Raw genomic sequence first — 18,724 nt, forward strand, 5'->3', positions numbered from 1 at the left:
ATTGCCCTTCTCTGTCTCTTCCCCCTTCGGATTTTCTCCAGTGGTCCCATGATGCTATAGCTTCTGCTTTTCTTTTCTTAGGTGAACACACCCTTGTTAATAGCCCTAGTCCCTCTAATTGATTGTTAAATTTATTTACAGAGTAATTTTCCAGTTTTTATTAATTCCTTGGGGGCAAGTACCTCTGTTGTGGTGGGGAGAAGTGGGAGTATAGCCTCCTTGAGTCTCTGTTATCCTCCACTGGTTTACCAGTCAGTGTGATCCCATTTGCTTCTTTGCCTTCCAGAAGTTGAAGATTTCTGGCCTGCTGATCCCACCCAATGTTAATCTTTTAAGGATTTATTTTCCTTTTATTTGGCTTACTGCCTTTTCAGAGACTTGGAGAAGGAAAGCTCTATTTCTCAACATATGTGCAGTCTTGAATGGGAAGTTCACTGGTAGTTTTTTTCACGGCTTTTGAGGGAAAGCTTCTGAGGGGAGCATACAGTGAGGCCGAATCTTGGTGTCTGTCAGCCAGTCCAGCGGGTCTCCAGAGGTGAGAATTGCTTGTTTCAGTGTCCTCTTCAGGCTGGGAGGTGGGATCTTCTAGTAGAAAGCGGTCCATCACATCTGGAATGCCTGAGATGTGTTAATACATTTCAGTTTTCCCATTTGCAAAACAGGGCTACTAACAGTATATCCGACAGTAACCAGTTAGAAGACGTAATGGAAGAAAAGGTGCCATTTTTAAGGGCAACAACAAAGATGAAATGCTGAGAAATAAACTTACTAAGGAACTCCAAGACCTATGTGAAGAAAATTTAAAATATTGCTGAAGAACATAGAAGTTTGGAACAAAAGAAAAGATATATACCTTGTTCATAACAAGATAGTCAACATCATAAAGATGTTAGTTTATTATAAAATTAATGTGATAATAAGAATGCTTTTTTAAAAACCTAGGTAAATTGGTTTTGAAATAAGTTGACCTTGACTAAGTAATTGAGTCAAGAAACTTTGGGGAGAAGAAAAAAGCAAGGCTAGGAAGAGGATTAGTGCAACCAGATATTATGGTATGGAGTCTCAGTGATTAAAACCTTGTGGTACTGGTATGAGTAGAGGGCATAAGGGGGTGAAATGGGAAGCCTGGGAATCCACCCTAATACATAGGAAGATACGGTAAAGATGGCTTCTCCAAAGCCAACGGGAACATTATGTACTATTCAATGAATTCTTTGGGGGAAAACGGAATATGCAGCTGTGAAAAATAAGGAAAATTGGAGACCTGCCTCATACCAAGGATAATTTCCAAATGATTGAAGAAGGTATAATGTATTAAATGAAACCACGAAAAATTCAAAAGAAAACATGGGAAAATTAAAAAAAAATAGGTTTTGGATCAGGGATGGCATTTTGAAATGACTTAAAATGCAAAACTCAGAAAGGGTTGTGAAATTCAGCTACATAAAATATAAAACATCTGCATTATAGAAAACAAAATAAGCAAGGACAAATGACAGCCTGTTAAAAATACTTGGAATTCGTATTACAAATGAAGAACTAACCTCTTTAAAGAATTTAAAAAGAGATAAGAAAAAGACCAAAAATCCAACAGAAAAATGGGCTACTTTATAAAAGGGATTTTTTTCATCATTGAGTATTTGCCTTTCATATATGCTGAACATATCTTGGTATCTTATAAACTTGTAGTATAGTTTGTAATAGTGAAAGATTGGAAATAATTGAAGAATTCACTAGTAACGGATGAGTTACATTATGGAATATCTATGATATTCCACAGTGGAATATTGATTGCACAGTTGTAAAAATAGCAAAGAAGCTCTTTATATACTGATATGGAAAGTCCTTCAGAAAATATTAGAAAACTACACAACAGTGTAAAACATGATACTTTTTATGTAAAAAGTATTGCAGTCCATGGGGTTGTGAAGAGTTGGGCATAGCTTGGCTACTGAACAACATGGGCTTCCCTGGTGACTCAGACAGTAAATACTCTCCCTGCAATGGGGAGACCATGGTTTGATCCCTGGGTCAGGAAGATTCCCTGGAGAAGGGAATGGCTACCCATTCCAGTATTCTGGGGACTTCCCTGCTGGCTCACATGGTAAAGAATCTGCCTGCAATGTAAGAACCCTGCAATGCGCGAGACCCAGGTGTAAAGAATAGGGTGGAGATGAAGGAATAAAGTTATTCTCCTATTTTTTACACAAAGAGTAGCATATTTATACATTGCTTTTATACTTTGCTTTTTGTGGATATATTCTTTAATATGAAAAATTAGGTATATGAATATATATGCTGCTGCTAAGCTGCTAAGTCACTTCAGTCGTGTCCGACTCTGTGTGACCCCATAGACGGCAGCCACCAGGCTCCCCCATCCCTGGGATTCTCCAGGCAAGAACACTGGAGTGGGTTGCCATTTCCTTCTCCAATGCAGGAAAGTGAAAAGTGAAAGTGAAGTCGCTCAGTCGTGTCCGACTCTTAGCGACCCCATGGACTGCAGCCTACCAGGCTCCTCCGTCCATGGGATTTTCCAGGCAAGAGTACTGGAGTAGGGTGCCATTGCCTCCTCCGATGAATATATATATATCTATATAAAGTCTAAGAGAGCATATAAAGTGGGGAGTTTAATGGGCAGACTGGAGACAGGGAAGGGAGGAAGATCTTTCACTGTATACCTATTGATACTTTTTTTTTATTTTTGCATGATAAAATTGTACGTACTAAGAATTTTATCAGGCATTTTCGTTTGGAAATCACCAAAACTCTGCCTTTAATAAACCTCTGTTCTGTTTTCAGTGTTGGGAGTTCGGTTTGGTGTTAGAAGTTTAGTGTTCAGTTTAGTTCACTGTTAGTGTTAGAAGTTCAGTTTCTTTATTTTCTGGGAATTCTGGGAATATTAGATTTATGTAAGCACTTAATAGACCATATAAACCAGCCAGAACAGAGCTTTAATATTTTAAGGGGCTTTACAATCTAATTTATTAATATGCTCTGAAGGTAGGAAAGTATATTACTCCCTGTGATGACAGATACTAACTTCTATCACTTACAGACACGTAGCCACCTTGTAGCTTCAGTTTTACAACTTAGAACACCAAACTGACTGCTTCAGGTATGTCTCAGAGATGTTCTTCTCTTCAGTAGAATTTAAATACATCCTTTCACGAGCAGACGTAAATAGACTAAAACCAGAAATAAACAGAAACAAAGACTGTGGGGAAAGAAAGAGAAAAGCAGAGTTGTATTGCTGCTTGGGGTTTACTACAGAGATCAAGAAAAGATATGCTTGTGAGTAAGCAGTCCCTAAGGTCACTTCTCAAGAAATGTGTCTCTTAGACTTCTCTGTGGAACTTTTATACTATCAAGTATAGTTTTTTTTGTTATGAACAAGAATCTCAAAAAATATAAAATGAGTGTGTGTCAGAATCAAAGAGTTTTTTAATGAGGGAAAAAGCAAGTTGGTAAAGCTTGTTCCCACAATTTAAAGAAAGTGTTGTTCTCTCTTCTTTTTCCTTGGGATTGGAAATGTCCAGGTCTAGACATTGGATTGTAGTCACTGGAAGGCTTTGTTAGAAATGGGAATTCTTATCAGAGTCTTTCATGTTTTGGTCTCTAGGAAGATGAAGTCCTCAGTACATTCTGAAGAGGATGATTTTGTTCCAGAACTACACAGAAACGTTCACCCTCGAGAGCGGCCTGACTGGGAGGAAACACTTAGTGCAATGGTAAATTATCTTACTTCATAAAGAAAAGGAACAGGGGAAGCATTACTCACAGAAACAAAATTTTTTGCTCTCGCTTTACTCATTTATTCAGGAAATACCTGTTGAGCAAATAATCTATTCAAGGCACTATTCTAGACTCTCGGGCAGAGCTGTGAATAAAACACACACATTTCCTGCCTTTGTGGAGCTTATATTTTAACGAGGTAGGAGAGGTAGCAAATAATTAAATGTATAGTATGTCATGTGGTGGTACATGCCATTGTAGAAATAATGCAGAGTGGTGGAATGCAGTGTGAAGAAGGGTTGCTCGCTATACAGGATGGCAAGATGGCCTCTAGGGAATTAAGGTTGGAGCAGACACCTGAGGGGTGTGAGGGAGTGTGTTTACCTGGGAATAGATCATTTTAGGCAGTGGAAGAACAAGTTAAAGGCTGTGGCATAGAATTAAAAAGCAAGTTGGAAGAAACACGAGTAGGATGTGGCCGAAACTGAACTGGGAAAAGATGAGATCAGAGAAGTGGTTTCTTGCAGTCCATTATATGAGGACTTTGGTTTTTTATGCTGAGTAAGCTGGGAAACCGTTGGAGGATTTTTAGCCAAGAAGTGACATGATCTGGCTTAAAATTTTATAGGAAATCTCTCATCGCTGTGAGTAGGCTAAAGAAGGAGGCACAGGAGGAGGAGATAGGAGACCAGTTGGAAGATTGTTATAGTAGATGGACAATGATGGTAGCTTGAACTATGATGGTAGATGTAAAAAAATGGCTAGACTCTGGATGTACCAATAGTTTCACAGATAAAGCCAACTGTTGTTTTTTTTTAAACTAATGAATGAACATAGAGAATGAGATAAAGAGATGTCAAGGATGACTTCAAGTTTTTTGACTGATCAACCTGAAGAATGGAGTTTACATTCACTGAGATACTGGAAAAGCAGTTTTTGCTTGTTAATAGGTGGAAAATTCCTTTGCAGTGTAGTTTTTCCACAGAAGTTTGTGTTATCCATTTAATCTTTTATAACTTTTTGTAATTCATATCCATCAATAAGAACAATGAAATTTGTTTTGTGGAGAATAACATTTTATTTAATTAAAGTTAAAAGTTAGGGATTCTTATCCAAATTGAATGCAAATGTTCATTTGTCATTGCAGGTGATATGTTACGTTGCAAATTTCTGCTCTAAGAGATGTGAAATAGTCTAGTCAAAACAGACAGGCCCCACACACCTCCCTATTGAATGAAGTAATCCCTGGAGGTGCCAGCATGCCATTGAAAGGCTATTCAATAAATTCTTTTGTCCATGTAAAACTCTTTCACAGTTTTCTCCTGTATTTTGATAGCCTGCAGTAAATCTACATTGAGTTTATTGAATGGGAAGAAAGATGATATTTGTTATGTGGTGGTTCATTTACTCTGTATTAAAATGTCATATGCTATATACATGGAAAGTGATTGAATTCTGTTTCCTGGAGTTCCCATTGGTTTGTCTATGGAAATTACTGTTTGTATCATATGTTTTTAGCATCTTTTATTTTTACATTGGTACTCTAATTTTTTTATGTGTAAACTTCTTGAAGGCAGGTGCTACAATTTTATGTTTTCTTTAAAAATGATTATACTCAATAAATAGTACATTGCATGGTTGCAAAAAGTGTACAGTGAATGATGAAAAGGATATAAATGAGATTTGAACTGCTATTTTGCTACACTCTATCTAGAAAGTTATACTAATTTTAATGAGGACATAAGAGTAAAGAAAGTTGGGAACCTTTTTCTGTTTCAATAATAGTCTGTATTAAATATTATGTTGAGAATAAAGTTTATTATTAAGAGAAACCCTTATAAATGTTTCTCCAAAACAATTTCATGTATTTAATGTTTTAGTAACTTTAGAAATAAAAGGGTGTAAGTATTGAACTTTTATTGATTTGTGTTGTATGGCCAGAATATTAGTTTTTTAATACATATCTAAAAGAAAATCAGAGATTTCTGAATTGTTAAAAATTGTATAAATAATCATTTTTAAATTGAGATACAATTGCTATATTATGAATTAGTTTCAGGTATACTATACAATATAATGTTTCTGTATATGGGTATATTGTGAAATGTTCACCATGAGTCTAGTTAACATCCATTACCAATACATAGCTGCAGATTTTTTTTCTTGTGATGAGAACTTTTAAGATTTACTCATTTAGCAACTTTCAAATACACGATACTGTAAATTTTGTGTTTTACTATAGTAACCACACTGTACTTTATATCCCAGGACTTACTTATTTAAATAGCTGGAAGTTTGAACTCTTTGACTACCTGAATCCATTTTGCTTACCTACCTTTACAGCCACCAATCTGTTCTCTGTATCTTTGGTTCAGTTAAATTAATTATATATTTTTAAAGCCTCCACATATAAGTGAAATCATATGGTATTAGTCTTTCTCTTTTTCACTTATTTCACTTAGCATAATGCCCTCAAAGTCCATTTATATTGTTGTAAATGGTAAGATTTCTTTCTTTTTATGGCTGAATAACATTCCTTTGTTTTATATATACCACGTTTTCTTTATCCATTCATCAACCAGTGAATACTTAGGTTGCTTCCAGTTTTTGGCTAATGTGAAGAATTCTGCAATGAACAAAGATATGGAGATACTTTTTCAAATTAGGCTGTTCATTCTCTTAAGATAAATACCCAGAAGTGGAATTGCCGAATTACATGGTAGTTCCAGTTTTCATTTTGTGTGGAATCTCCATAATGTTTTCTGAAGTGGCAGCACCAGTTTGTATTTATACTACAAGGGCACAAAGGTACTGTTTTCTCTTTTCTCCACATCCTGGCTGATGCATGTTTCTTTATCTTTTTGATAGTAACTGTTCTAACAGGTAGGAAGTGATAACCTGTTGTGGTTTTGATTTGCATTTCCCTGATGGTTAGTGATGTTAAGGGCCCTTCCATGTACAGGTTAGCTGTTTGTAAGTCTTCTCTGGAAAAATGTCTATTCAGAGCCTCTGCCCATTTTTCTAATTGGATTTCTTTTTTTTTGCTGTTAAGTGAGTTCTTTTATATTTTGAATATTAATCTCTTAACAGATAGATGATTTGTAAAAATTTTCTCCCATTTTATCGGTTACCTTTCCATTTGCTTGATGGTTTCCTTTACTGTGCAGAAGCTTTTAGTCTGATGTAGTCTCACTTGTTTATTTTTGTTTCTCTTGCTTTTGCTTTTGTTGTCAAATGCAAAAAGTCTTCTCCAGGACTGATGTCAAGGAGCCTGTTACTATGTCTTTTCTTAGGAATTTAATGGCTTCACATATTATGTTCCAGTCTTTAATCCTTTTGAGTTAGTTTTTGTGTGTGTTATAAGATAGTGGTTCAGTTTTGTTCTTTTGCATGTGACTGTCCAGTTTTCCTGACACCATTTGTGAAGACACTGTCCTTTTTCCATTCTGTACTCTTGGCTTCTTTGTTGTATTTTATTGGCAGTATACAAATGGATTGATTTCTGGGCTTTTTATATTTTTCCATTCATCTTTGTGTCTCTTTTTATGTCAATATCATACTGTTTTGACTATTGTAGCTTTGTAATATAGTTTGAAATCAGGAAGCGTGATGCTTCCAGCTTTGTCCTTCTTTCTCAAGGTTGCTTTGACTCTTCCATGTCTTTTGTGGTTCCATACAAATTTTAAAACTTTTATTTTTGTGAAAAATGCCTGTGGTAAGGATTGCAGTAGATCTAAAGATTGCTTTGAATAGAGTAAGCATTTTAGCATAATTCTCCCGATTCATGGGCATCTTTCTTTTGCTTGTGTCTTTTTTACTTTTTTTTCACCCATGTCTTACAATGTTCAGTGTTCATGTCTTTTGCCTCCTTTGTTAAGTAAATTCCTGGGTATTCTCTTTATTCAATTTATTGAATCTCAGTTGTAAATGAAATTGTTTTAATTTCTTGTTAGTTCACTGTTAGCTTATAGAAGTGGAACTGATTTTTGTATAGTGATTTTTGCATCATGAAGCTTTGCCAACTTTATTCTAACAGTTGTGTGTGTGTGTGTGTGTGTGTAGTCTTTAGGATTTTTTTATATAATAATATCATGTCATCTGTAAATAGTGATTGTAAAACTATCACTTTCCAGTTTGGGTGCCTTTTGTTTCTTTCCCTTGCCTAATTGCTCTGGCTAGGACTTTCAACTGTGTTGAAAAGATGGGGCAAGATGAGCATTGTTGTCTTTTTCCTGATCCTAGGGGAAAAGTTTTTATCTTTTCATTGTTGAGCATGTTATCTGTGGCTGTGTCAGATATAGCTTTTATTATGTTGAGATATATTTGCTCTGTACTTGGCTTTGTTGAGAGTTTTTTTTTTTAATATCATAAATGGATGTTGAATTTTGTCACATGCTTTTTCTCCATCTATTGAGATGTCGTATGATTTTTTTTATTAAAAAAATTTTTTTTTAATTTTATTTTTAAACTTTACATAACTGTATTAGTTTTGCCAAATATCAAAATGAATCCATCACAGGTATACATGTGCTCCCCATCCTGAACCCTCCTCCCTCCTCCCTCCCCATACCATCCCTCTGGGTCGTCCCAGTGCACTAGCCCCAAGCATCCAGTATCGTGCATTGAACCTGGACTGGCATCTCGTTTCATACATGATATTTTACATGTTTCAATGCCATTCTCCCAAATCTTCCCACCCTCTCCCTCTCCCACAGAGTCCATAAGACTGTTCCATACATCAGCGTCACTTTTGCTGTCTTGTACACAGGGTTATTGTTATCATCTTTCTAAATTCCATATATATGCATTAGTATACTGTATTGGTGTTTTTCCTTACTTCACTCTGTATAATAGGCTCCAGTTTCATCCACCTCATTAGAACTGATTCAAATGTATTCTTTTTAATGGCTGAGTAATACTCCATTGTGTATATGTACCACAGCTTTCTTATCCATTCATCTGCTGATGGACATCTAGGTTGCTTCCATGTCCTGGCTATTATAAACAGTGCTGCGATGAACATTGGGGTACATGTGTCTCTTTCCCTTCTGGTTTCCTCAGTGTGTATGCCCAGCAGTGGGACTGCTGGATCATAAGGCAGTTCTATTTCCAGTTTTTTAAGGAATCTCCACACTGTTCTCCATAGTGGCTGTACTAGTTTGCATTCCCACCAACAGTGTAAGAGGGTTCCCTTTCCTCCACACCCTCTCCAACATTTATTATTTGTAGATGATTTTTTTTTAATTCTTCATTTTGTTAATGTCATGTATCATGTTGATTGATTTGCAGATGTTGGACCAGGCTTGTATCCCTGGATTAAATCCCATTTGATCAAGGGTGTGTGATCCTTTTGATGTATTGTTAAATTTGCTTTGCTAATATTTTGTTGAGGCTTTTCGTATCAATGTTCACCAGAGATACTGGCCTGTAATTTTCTTTCCTTGTTGCATCCTTGTTTTGCTTTGGTATCAGTGTAACTCTGGACTTTTAAAACAAGTTTGGAAGAGTTTCCTCCTCTTTTATATTTTGGAAGAGTTTGGCAAGAATTGGTATTGATTCTTCTTTCAATCTTTGGTAGAATTCACTGGTTAAACCACCTGGTCCTGGACTTTTGTTGATTGGGAGCCTTTTAATTACTGATTTAATCACCTTAGTAGTGATTGATCTGTAGTACATAGTCATTTTTAAGTCAAAAGTAGTAAACCTTAAAAGAGGCCTCTGTCCTTTTGTGATTTATGGCTTATAATTTATTTATTATTCTTCATAAATTTGTAGCTAAAACTTAAAGTTTTTAAAGAAACCTCTTAAAAAGCTATAGAATTTTTCTAAATTACTGATTGAAATAATTTGCAGTTATTTAACAGTGAAATAATTTAGTAAATAAATATTAGGATCTTAAAAAAATAAGATCAAAAACTTGAAAAGAGAGAATCTTTCACCAGTTGTAAATATTTTAACTTAAATTGTCATTTAAGTTAAATTCATTTAACTTAAATTCTCAGTGTTTTTCCATTCACTTTATGTTTAGTATTGATCATTGCAAAATTCTCAAAATGGAGCCTGGTAATTCTTGAAATTTTTTGTTAGTAACAATTTCTCACTTCAGTTTCCTTTTCTACTTTAAAGTAAATGTGTTCAAGGCTCAGGGCTAAAAGCAGGTCATGTTGTAGCAAATGAACTTATTACTGATAAATTAAAGTCAATGGTCTTGGTTGAAAATGTTCACACACATGCTAACAACCAGAGTCAGGAAAATTAAAACCAGTCATAAATTCTGAACTTCCAAAATACAAAAAAATTAAAAAGGAAGACAAAAGGTTAATGCTCAGTGTTGTCAGCATTGCTTGTGCTCAGCCACATTCTGTCCCCTTCCTTGGCCTTTTCTCCCTCTCTCAGCCCTCTCCCGGATTCTCTGCCCCGCCCCACCCCCCTTTCTCTCTCTCTCACACACACACATACATACACACATGCAGAAATTCACACTTGCAAACTGCAGTCACCGTCACTTACTCCTGAAGGGTTGACTCTTGTCCTGTCTCTCTCCCACTGAATGTTGGCATTCACACTGCCTGTGCATTGTCTGTGTTAATTTCTTGCCAGACTTTACTGTTCCTGCAGGTTCACTGTCGTCTTTGTACAGATGACTGCCACGTCCATAACTCTAGCCTGGTAAGAATTCATTTCCCACTAGGAGGTTCTATAGGAACCACAAACTACAGATTTTCATGAAGTCCCATCTTTCCTCTCCCTGAAGTGAGTTGCTTCTTCTTAACTTTACAGGTTACGTTAATAATGCTGACTTTATTCCAGTCCCCCCAAGTTCAGAACCTTGCATTTGTTATACATGGTTTCATTTCATTTTTCTTAAAAGCAGAACCTTGATCATTTTGCTCCAGTCGCACTGTCCTCCTTGCTTTTTCTCAAATATGCCGAGCATGGCACTACTTCCGGGCCTTGCGTTTCTATTTGCTGCAACTGGGAAGTGCTCTTCCTGCAGGGTCTGCACAGCTTGCCCGTGCTCTACCTTCAGATCCCCTTCACATGTCACACTTCAGGCTGCCTTTACGTGTACCTTCAGTGGAGTCCCAGCCCTGTCCTCCTCTCTGTCTTACACTGTTTGAATTTTCTCTGTGGTACTTGCAAATACTGAGTATTTATGATTATTACCTTTCTTTTTCATTAGGGTATAAGCTCCTTGAGTATGAGGACTTTATCACTGTTGTTTACTGTTGTAGCATCTGTGACCAGCATAGTAAATTATAAGTAAATAATTTTTGAATGAATGAAATTGTCATTCTCTGGACAGATTGAACTATTTGTTTCTCTTTGAAAAATATCCTGAATTTTCCTACTTCTTTGTATCCTTTCCCAAATATTAAAATGAGTTTTTGTCACTTTTCTCTTTTTTTCCCATTTCTCTCTTTTCTTTTTTTTTTAAATAAAAGTGAGACCATTGGTACATTTTTCTTAGACTTTTCAGTAATACCCTTGGGCTTTTCCCTTTTCTATTGCCTACTTTGTCTTAACTGATGTATAATTGACTTACAGTATTCTGTTGGTTTCAGGTGTTCAACACAGTGATTTGATATCTTTATACATTATAAAATGAACACCAGGATAAATCTAGTTAACACCTGTCACCATACAGAGTCCCTAACTTGAGTCAGCCATGCTGTCTATTACGTCCTCATGACTAACTTAACTTTATAGCTGGAAGTTGGTACCTCTTTATCCACTCCACTTTATCATGCACGCTGCCGCCCTCCTCTCCTCTGCTGACTACCAGGATGTGCTATCTGTGATCTATCTCTGCTTCGTTGTGTTTCTTTGTTTTGTTGTTTTGATTCCACATATAAGAGAGTATTTGTCTTTGACTTATTTCACTTAGCACTTTGAGGACAAAGTCCCTTCATGTTGTTGAAATGGCAGGATTTCATTCTTAAATTTATGGATGAGTAATACTCCTCTGTGTATGTGTGTGATTGTGTGTGGGTGGGTGTTTGTTCGTGTGTGTTCTGGGTTAGGGAGCATAGAAAGAGACAGGATAAAACATTGCCAGTTCTTATTTTTTCAAGTTTTCAGTATCAAATTATGTTTTCCTGAAATGGATGCCCTTTAATCTGTGTGGTTTAACTGGTTCAGACTGTGGAGAAACAAATACTTTCCTTATTACAGATGACACTTTTTTTTATTTTCCCAGATTGTATTTTTTTTTTTTAACCAGTGAGGATTTCTTTTATGGCTTATGTTTAACTTGTGGTATACTCTACAGCCTTATAGGAAGTCAGTTTATTGCGGAGATAGATGCATAGGGAATTTAATTGTAAATGGTGGGTGCTTTTATGAACATGGTATGTTCATTAAGTGGTATGTTCCATAGCCTCTGTTGTCTCTTTAATTTTCTGTTGATGAGTGGCACTATTTCTGTGACGTTGATATAAATTATGTTTTGGAAGCATAAATAAGTGATGATTATAGCATAGCATAGCATAACATGGATAAACTGGGAAAATTGTGTTTTCCAAGAATGAATGTACTTAATGAGTATTTTCTTTTCTTTTTTTTTAAATTTATTTATTTTAATTGGAGGCTAATTACTTTACAATATTGTATTAGTTTTGCCATACATCAACATGAATCCACCACGGGTGTACACGTGTTCCCCATCCTGACCCCCCCCCCTCCCATCTCCCTCCCCATACCATCCCTCCAGGTCATCCCAGTGCACCAGCCCTGAGCATCCTGTATCATGCATCGAACCTGGACTGGCGATTGATTTCATATGTGATACTATACATGTTTCAATACTACTTTCCCATATCATCCCACCCTCGCCCTCTCCCACAGAGTCCAAAAGACTGTTCTATACATCTGTGTCTCTTTTGCTGTCTCACATACAGGGTTATCATTACCATCTTTCTAAATTGCATATATATGAATTAGTATACTGTATTGATGTTTTTCTTTCTGGCTTATTTCACTCTATATAATAGGCTCCAGTTTCATCCACCTCTTAATGAGTATTTTCTAAAGGAGAAATTTCTTAACTTTTGATTTAGAGTTACAGAATAAAATGGTTCAAGCTAGGTACTTTCAATAGAAGTATAAGAAAATTTATTTCATCAAAGAATAATATGTAGGTGAAAATGTTAGCTTATCAGACAATTGAGGAATAGTGCTATATTTTCCTTTTAATTTTGTTTACTGATTCTTAAAAGAATTAATGATACCACTTTTTATGCCTGGGACATCTCTGGACTATGGGAAAATATTGCTGGACAAAACATACATGGTTATAGGTATGTTTGAACTGTTGATTCAACAATTGATTGAATCAACTTGTTGAACTGTTGGTTCAAAAATATTTTCTCAAATCCACTCATGCTTCTTGGACCATTGGTTCATTTGCCTAATTATTGCCATTTTGTGTTTTTAGGCAGAGTCCTCCTGTCAGGCCCATTTAGAGAGCCCGTGACTTTACCTCTGTGTCATGTTTCTACCTCCTGTCTAGTGGTTGTGGTTGCAGAGGTGTGTGCTCCCTAGTATGTCTGCCTGTGTGGATCATAGACCCAGCAGGCTTCCTTAGTTTATCCTTGGATGTGTGTTAGGGACAATGGCCTATCTAGCACAGAAAGCCTGTTTGCAAAAGACAGTTAATATTTTAGTTTTCATTCTGCCAAATAAAGTTATCACCATTTACCAACCTGGGCCAGTGCATTCTTTTTTTTTTTTTAAACTCCTTTATATTTAAATTTTGAGTCAGTTTATGAATAATTTACAGAACAAATGTTGTAAATCCATTATGTTAGAAATTTTAATGTGAATTTAAGCATAGCAGACCTCTTTACGTCAAGTGAATTTTGATGCACAGATATCATAGAAGTCGAAAGAATGTTGTCCAGGTTGTTGCAAAATTTTATATAATGAAGTCCTTTCAGTTGAATGACTGACTAGAGGTCTCTTTTTTTTTCACAGATGGATATAATCATCAGTCTGAGATGTCATATTAATACATATGGTCAATTTCACCCACGTTATTAGAAGCTCACGTGCCACTTGCTGTTTATTCACATCCAACACTTAACGTGTCTAATCATTGTAAAAAATCTTTGTCAGTTTACTCTTTTCTGTTATGGATGAAAAGTGGAATATATGGAATTCTTACATATATTCAATGAAAAGAAAATGCCAAAGTCAGCAAGCTTTTAAAGTATTTTTTTTTCTACTGAGGTATAATTGATTTATAATGTTATATGAATTTCAGGTATACCACATAAAGTACCTTCTTTAAAGATGATGCAACAATTTGGGCAACATAACATAAAAACTAGGTAATGATTTATTTCACTACTGCGTCAATGTCGTAGGTCGGTGGTTGACAAATTCAACTTACTCTTACTGGCTGCTTGTTTTTGCAAGTAAATTTTTTTTTAGCATGAATCTATATTAAGTCATTTACACATGGCTGCTTCTGTGTTGTAAAATAGTTGAGTTGTGGGAGAGACAGTGTGGTCCATAAACTTAAAATATTTACCATCTGACCCTTTAAGAGAAAATTTGCCAACTCCTTTTCTCTGTGTTTCCTTTATTTTCATTTTTTTAAAAAAAGCTGTATTTTTAAAATTTTAAACTTTTCTAGTGTGGTAGGATTAAGAATGATGAGAGGCACTGATGAAATAATACCTAGGAGTTTGAAGGAACTCTCTCTCAAGATAGAGGAAAAATAAAACTGAGATCCTATATTAGATTTATGAAAAGGTTCAATGAATCCATAATGTAATTGCAGGATGGAATGAGTTCTATTTCATTACTAAAGAATATAATGACATTTTTTCCCTTTGGAAAACCTGTAGGACAGAATAAGAAGACTCTGTGAACAATTCATGATGAAACATCAACCCTTATAAATAAACTAAGGAAGTTTAACTGTTGTTATCTATAGCAAGTTTAACCATAGTAAGGACAAAAGCCTTGGACAAAATGGGTCCCGTTGTTCCTGATGGTGTTTTTATATCCAGTGTTAATTCTTGTAAGTTCATACGTTGTTACCTCATATTTTTCAAAAGTCATGGATTTTAACATTTAATCTGTCTTGGCTAGTTTTTTTAAAATAAGAAACATTTTAAAAAGTTGAGATCATGTTACGAATCTCCTCCTTTTTTTATTTTATTGAGATATAAAATTGAAGTGTAACACTATATTAGTTTCAGGTGGACACGAGTATGATTTGATATTTGTATACACTGAAAGATCACAACAATAAGTCTGATGATTTGATATTTGTATGCATTGTGAAAGATCACAACAATAAGTCTGATTCACCTCTGTAACCATACATAGTTAACAAATCTTTTTTCTTTTTTTTCTCTTGTGATGAATACTGTTAAGATCTACTCTCTTAGCAATTTTCAGATGTCCAAGACAGTGTTATGAATTTTAGCTACTGTGCTGTGCATTAAGTTCCCATGACTTTTTTGTTTTATTGCCAGAAGTTTATATCTTTTGACCTCTTCACCTTTTTCACCTCTCTCTCCCCATTCCCACCTCTGGCAACCACCAGTCTGTTCTCTGTGTCTATGAGCTTGGTTTGGTTTTGTATTGATTTGATTTTAGATTCCACATGTAGATGAAACCAGAGTATTTGTCTTTTTCTGACTTGACTTGACTTAGCATAATGCCCTCAAGGTCCATCTAAGTTGTTGCAAATGGAAAGGTTTTGTTCTTTTTAAAGGTTAAGTAGTAGTCTATTGTGTGTATTTACCTTCTTTGGGAATCCCCTCTTAACTCATTTAAAATACTCAATCCACATTATTCTTCCCTACTGCATTATTTGACATTGGCTATAGCAGATACGCAGATGACACCACCCTTATGGCAGAAAGTGAAAAGGAACTCAAAAGCCTCTTGATGAAAGTGAAAGTGGAGAGTGAAAAAGTTGGCTTAAAGCTCAACATTCAGAAAACGAAGATCATGGCATCCGGTCCCATCACTTCATGGGAAATAGATGGGGAAACAGTGGAAACAGTGTCAGACTTCGTTTTTTGGGGCTCCAAAATCACTGCAGATGGTGACTGCGGCCATGAAATTAAAAGATGCTTACTCCTTGGAAGAAAAGTTATGACCAACCTAGCATATTGAAAAGCAGAGACATTACTTTGCCAACAAAGGTCCATCTCGTCCAGGCTATGGTTTTTCCAGTGGTCATGTATGGATGTGAGAGTTGGACTGTGAAGAAGGCTGAGCGCCGAAGAATTGATGCTTTGTGAACTGTGGTGTTGGAGAAGACTCTTGAGAGTCCCTTGGACTGCAAGGAGATCCAACCAGTCCATTCTGAAGGAGATCAGCCCTGGGATTTCTTTGGAAGGAATGATGCTAAGGCTGAAACTCCAGTACTTTGGCCACTTCATGCCAAGAGTTGACTCATTGGAAAAGACTCTGATACTGGGAGGGATTGGGGGCAGGAGGAGAAGGGGACGACAAAGGATGAGATGGCTGGATGGCATCATTGATTCGATGGACGTGAGTCTGAGTGAACTCCAGGAGTTGGTGATGGACAGGGAAGCCTGGAGTGCTGCGATTCATGGGGTCGCAAAGAGTCGGACACAACTGAGCGACTGAACTGAACTGATAGCAGTTTTTTTTCTGTGACAAGTCATAGATTGTATAGCATAAGTTTGTTTTTTTAAGATAGATATTTGGATTTGCTGTTTGCTTTCTCTGGAGTGTGAAGAATCTTTTGATTTTCCAGTTTCTGTTGTTAAAATGATGCAGCTGAATGTATCACTAAAATTAAAAAATCACTAAGAAAACTAGCAGACTAAGGGTAGTTTGGAGGTATTACATAGATGGAACTTTCAAATATTAGTGTGAAAAATGTATGTTGTGATCTCCTAATTATGTTCACATTGTCACTTAAATTTTTATTAATCATCATAACCAGGGTTATTTTGTTCCAGTAGCTTTGGGGGGAGAATTTAGTTTGTGCTGAGGCACATGATGCAATAACTGATCTCAAAATGTGATTATAAGAGAATGAAAATTCTTAGTTTGACAGAAAATTATTCCTTTTACAGTAAGGTTAAATATTTTTAGGTGACTATTTTTCCTTGTTCTTAGCAATTAAAAGTCAAGTAAGTTATAATTTTAAGAGATTATTAAATCAGTATGCATTTCTTTTGGTATGGAGTTAGGACCATTAAAATGAGCTATAATCTGCTTTTTAAAATGTATTCATAATAAAGGAATGGTCATAAATCTTTTGTCTTTGTTTTTTTAAGGCCAGAGGAGCAGATGTTCCAGAAATTCCTGGAGACCTTAGTCTTAAGACATGTGGCAGTACAGCCAGTATGAAGGTTAAACATGTGAAAAAGTAAGTATAATATTACAGTGAGTTTTAAGTGAGTTCCAATAAATGAAAACCAGTTCTTTAGTTCTCCTAAAACTTTTATCCAGATTTCTTACTAAATGAGCTCTTACTGTCCATACATTGAATAATACTGTTATGACTCAGCTGTTAGTAGAACAGGTCTGAAGATTACATATCTAAAAATATACTTGAATTTTGTTCTTGGAATAACTTTCATGTCATTTTCTGTTAGGTTGCGTTTGTTCAATAGTAACAATCCAAGTATATCTTTGTTGGTACCTTTAATACAAGCTCTCAGTCATTTAGAAAAGTCAGTTTTGGTATTTTGAGTTAGGATATTGCTGTTTCTCAGCTCTGCATTTGAAAAAGCCTGACATGGATGCCAGTGTTTGACTCTGAAGTGAAATATCTGAGGATGTCCATTTCAGTTTTAGAGAGAAAAAGCATCTTTTCACCTGGTAAAGGGTTAGATAGCTATGTTTTTATCCTAAGTGGAGGAAAGACAAGGATAAAATTTTCATTCTGCATCCAGACCCACCAATCCAGGACTGATGGGCTGTGACAACATTCACAGGTAAAGGCTGGTTTTGTGTTTTGTGGTGGGAATGCTGCTTCTGCTTAGAGCAGGCTGTTCACAGTCTCCATGACATTTACCGAAAGCAGAGTTTTTCTAGGGCCATTGACATGGGTCAGAATCAGGAGAGTACTGTAGCAATGCTTTTTATTTATTTATTTTTTTGTTTTGGTTTTGACCTGTGCACTGAATGTAATTTCCATTTGACTCTGTGTTTCTGAAAAGGTTTGAGTGGATATATGTGCTCATGCGCATGTGCTTATTAAACGTTTTGCTTGTTGCATGGGCTCTTAAACCTGTTTTATTTCCTCCTCAGGCTTAGTAATTTTGACTGTTCCAGGATCTTGTCTCTCATGTATTTCATGTGCTGCAGGTTGCCCTTCACTAAAGGTCACTTTCCGAAGATGGCTGAATGCGCACATTTCCATTATGAGAACGTTGAGTTTGGCAGCATACAGGTATATTTGAGATATTTCCTACATACTGAAGCGAGGCGTATTTATGTCTATATCTGTATATCTGATAGGTGACACCGAGAAGTAGTTTTTCCTATTGATGTCTTGTTGGTTGATGTGAAAATTTCTATTCTTTTCTGTTGACCAATATTTGACATGTGATGAATCCTATTTCAAGTAGTATTTCAAGAAACAGTATAATCCAATCAGTATACGTTTCAGAATTTCTATCAGATTCCTAGACCGTTCTGCAGCATGAACTGTTTTAGTTCTTACCTGATTCCTGTATAGGGTCGTAGTGGTGATGGATAAATCAGAGTCAGGGTGAAGGTAGAGTAGGATTAGGGAGAGAAGTGCTAATGGAATTTTTTTTCAGTGTTTTTCTTATTGTGAAGTATATTACGTGTAGCCATGTATATAAAACACATACATTTATACATATGTATTATATACATATTTATGTACATTTTAAAGTCTAGGTTAAGAGAGAAATTTCTTGTGTCCCTCTTGTTGTTGCATTTGTCTTCCCTACCCCATGGTTACTTATATCATTACTTTTGTGGTATTTATTACCTTACATCTTTTAAATAGTTTTAC

The 18,724-nt window shown here is 35.8% G+C and overlaps 1 protein-coding gene across 10 annotated transcripts in view; it reads left to right on the forward strand.

Annotated features, from left to right (window-relative positions):
* The window catches only part of ARHGAP32 (Rho GTPase activating protein 32), a 205,043-nt gene that overhangs the window by 79,343 nt on the left and 106,976 nt on the right, over window positions 1-18,724 (forward strand). For 3 of the 10 annotated variants that reach the window (XM_086383679.1, XM_086383681.1, XM_086383676.1), the window contains exons 2-5: window positions 3,620-3,728; window positions 17,010-17,101; window positions 17,631-17,672; window positions 18,046-18,130. In XM_086383679.1, the coding sequence (XP_086239805.1) occupies window positions 3,624-3,728; window positions 17,010-17,101; window positions 17,631-17,672; window positions 18,046-18,130 (324 nt within the window). In that variant the 5' untranslated portion in view covers window positions 3,620-3,623. Of the gene's footprint in view, window positions 1-374; window positions 536-3,619; window positions 3,729-14,711; window positions 14,762-17,009; window positions 17,102-17,630; window positions 17,673-18,045; window positions 18,131-18,724 lie in introns of those variants that run through there. The other 7 variants (XM_086383682.1, XM_086383686.1, XM_086383677.1 and 4 more) reach the window with 5 other exon arrangements.

The sequence above is a fragment of the Bos grunniens genome, chromosome 29 (genome assembly GCF_055505025.1).
Source record: "Bos grunniens cultivar Pamir isolate PY7600 chromosome 29, Bosgru_T2T1.0, whole genome shotgun sequence".
Lineage (NCBI taxonomy): Eukaryota > Metazoa > Chordata > Mammalia > Artiodactyla > Bovidae > Bos > Bos grunniens.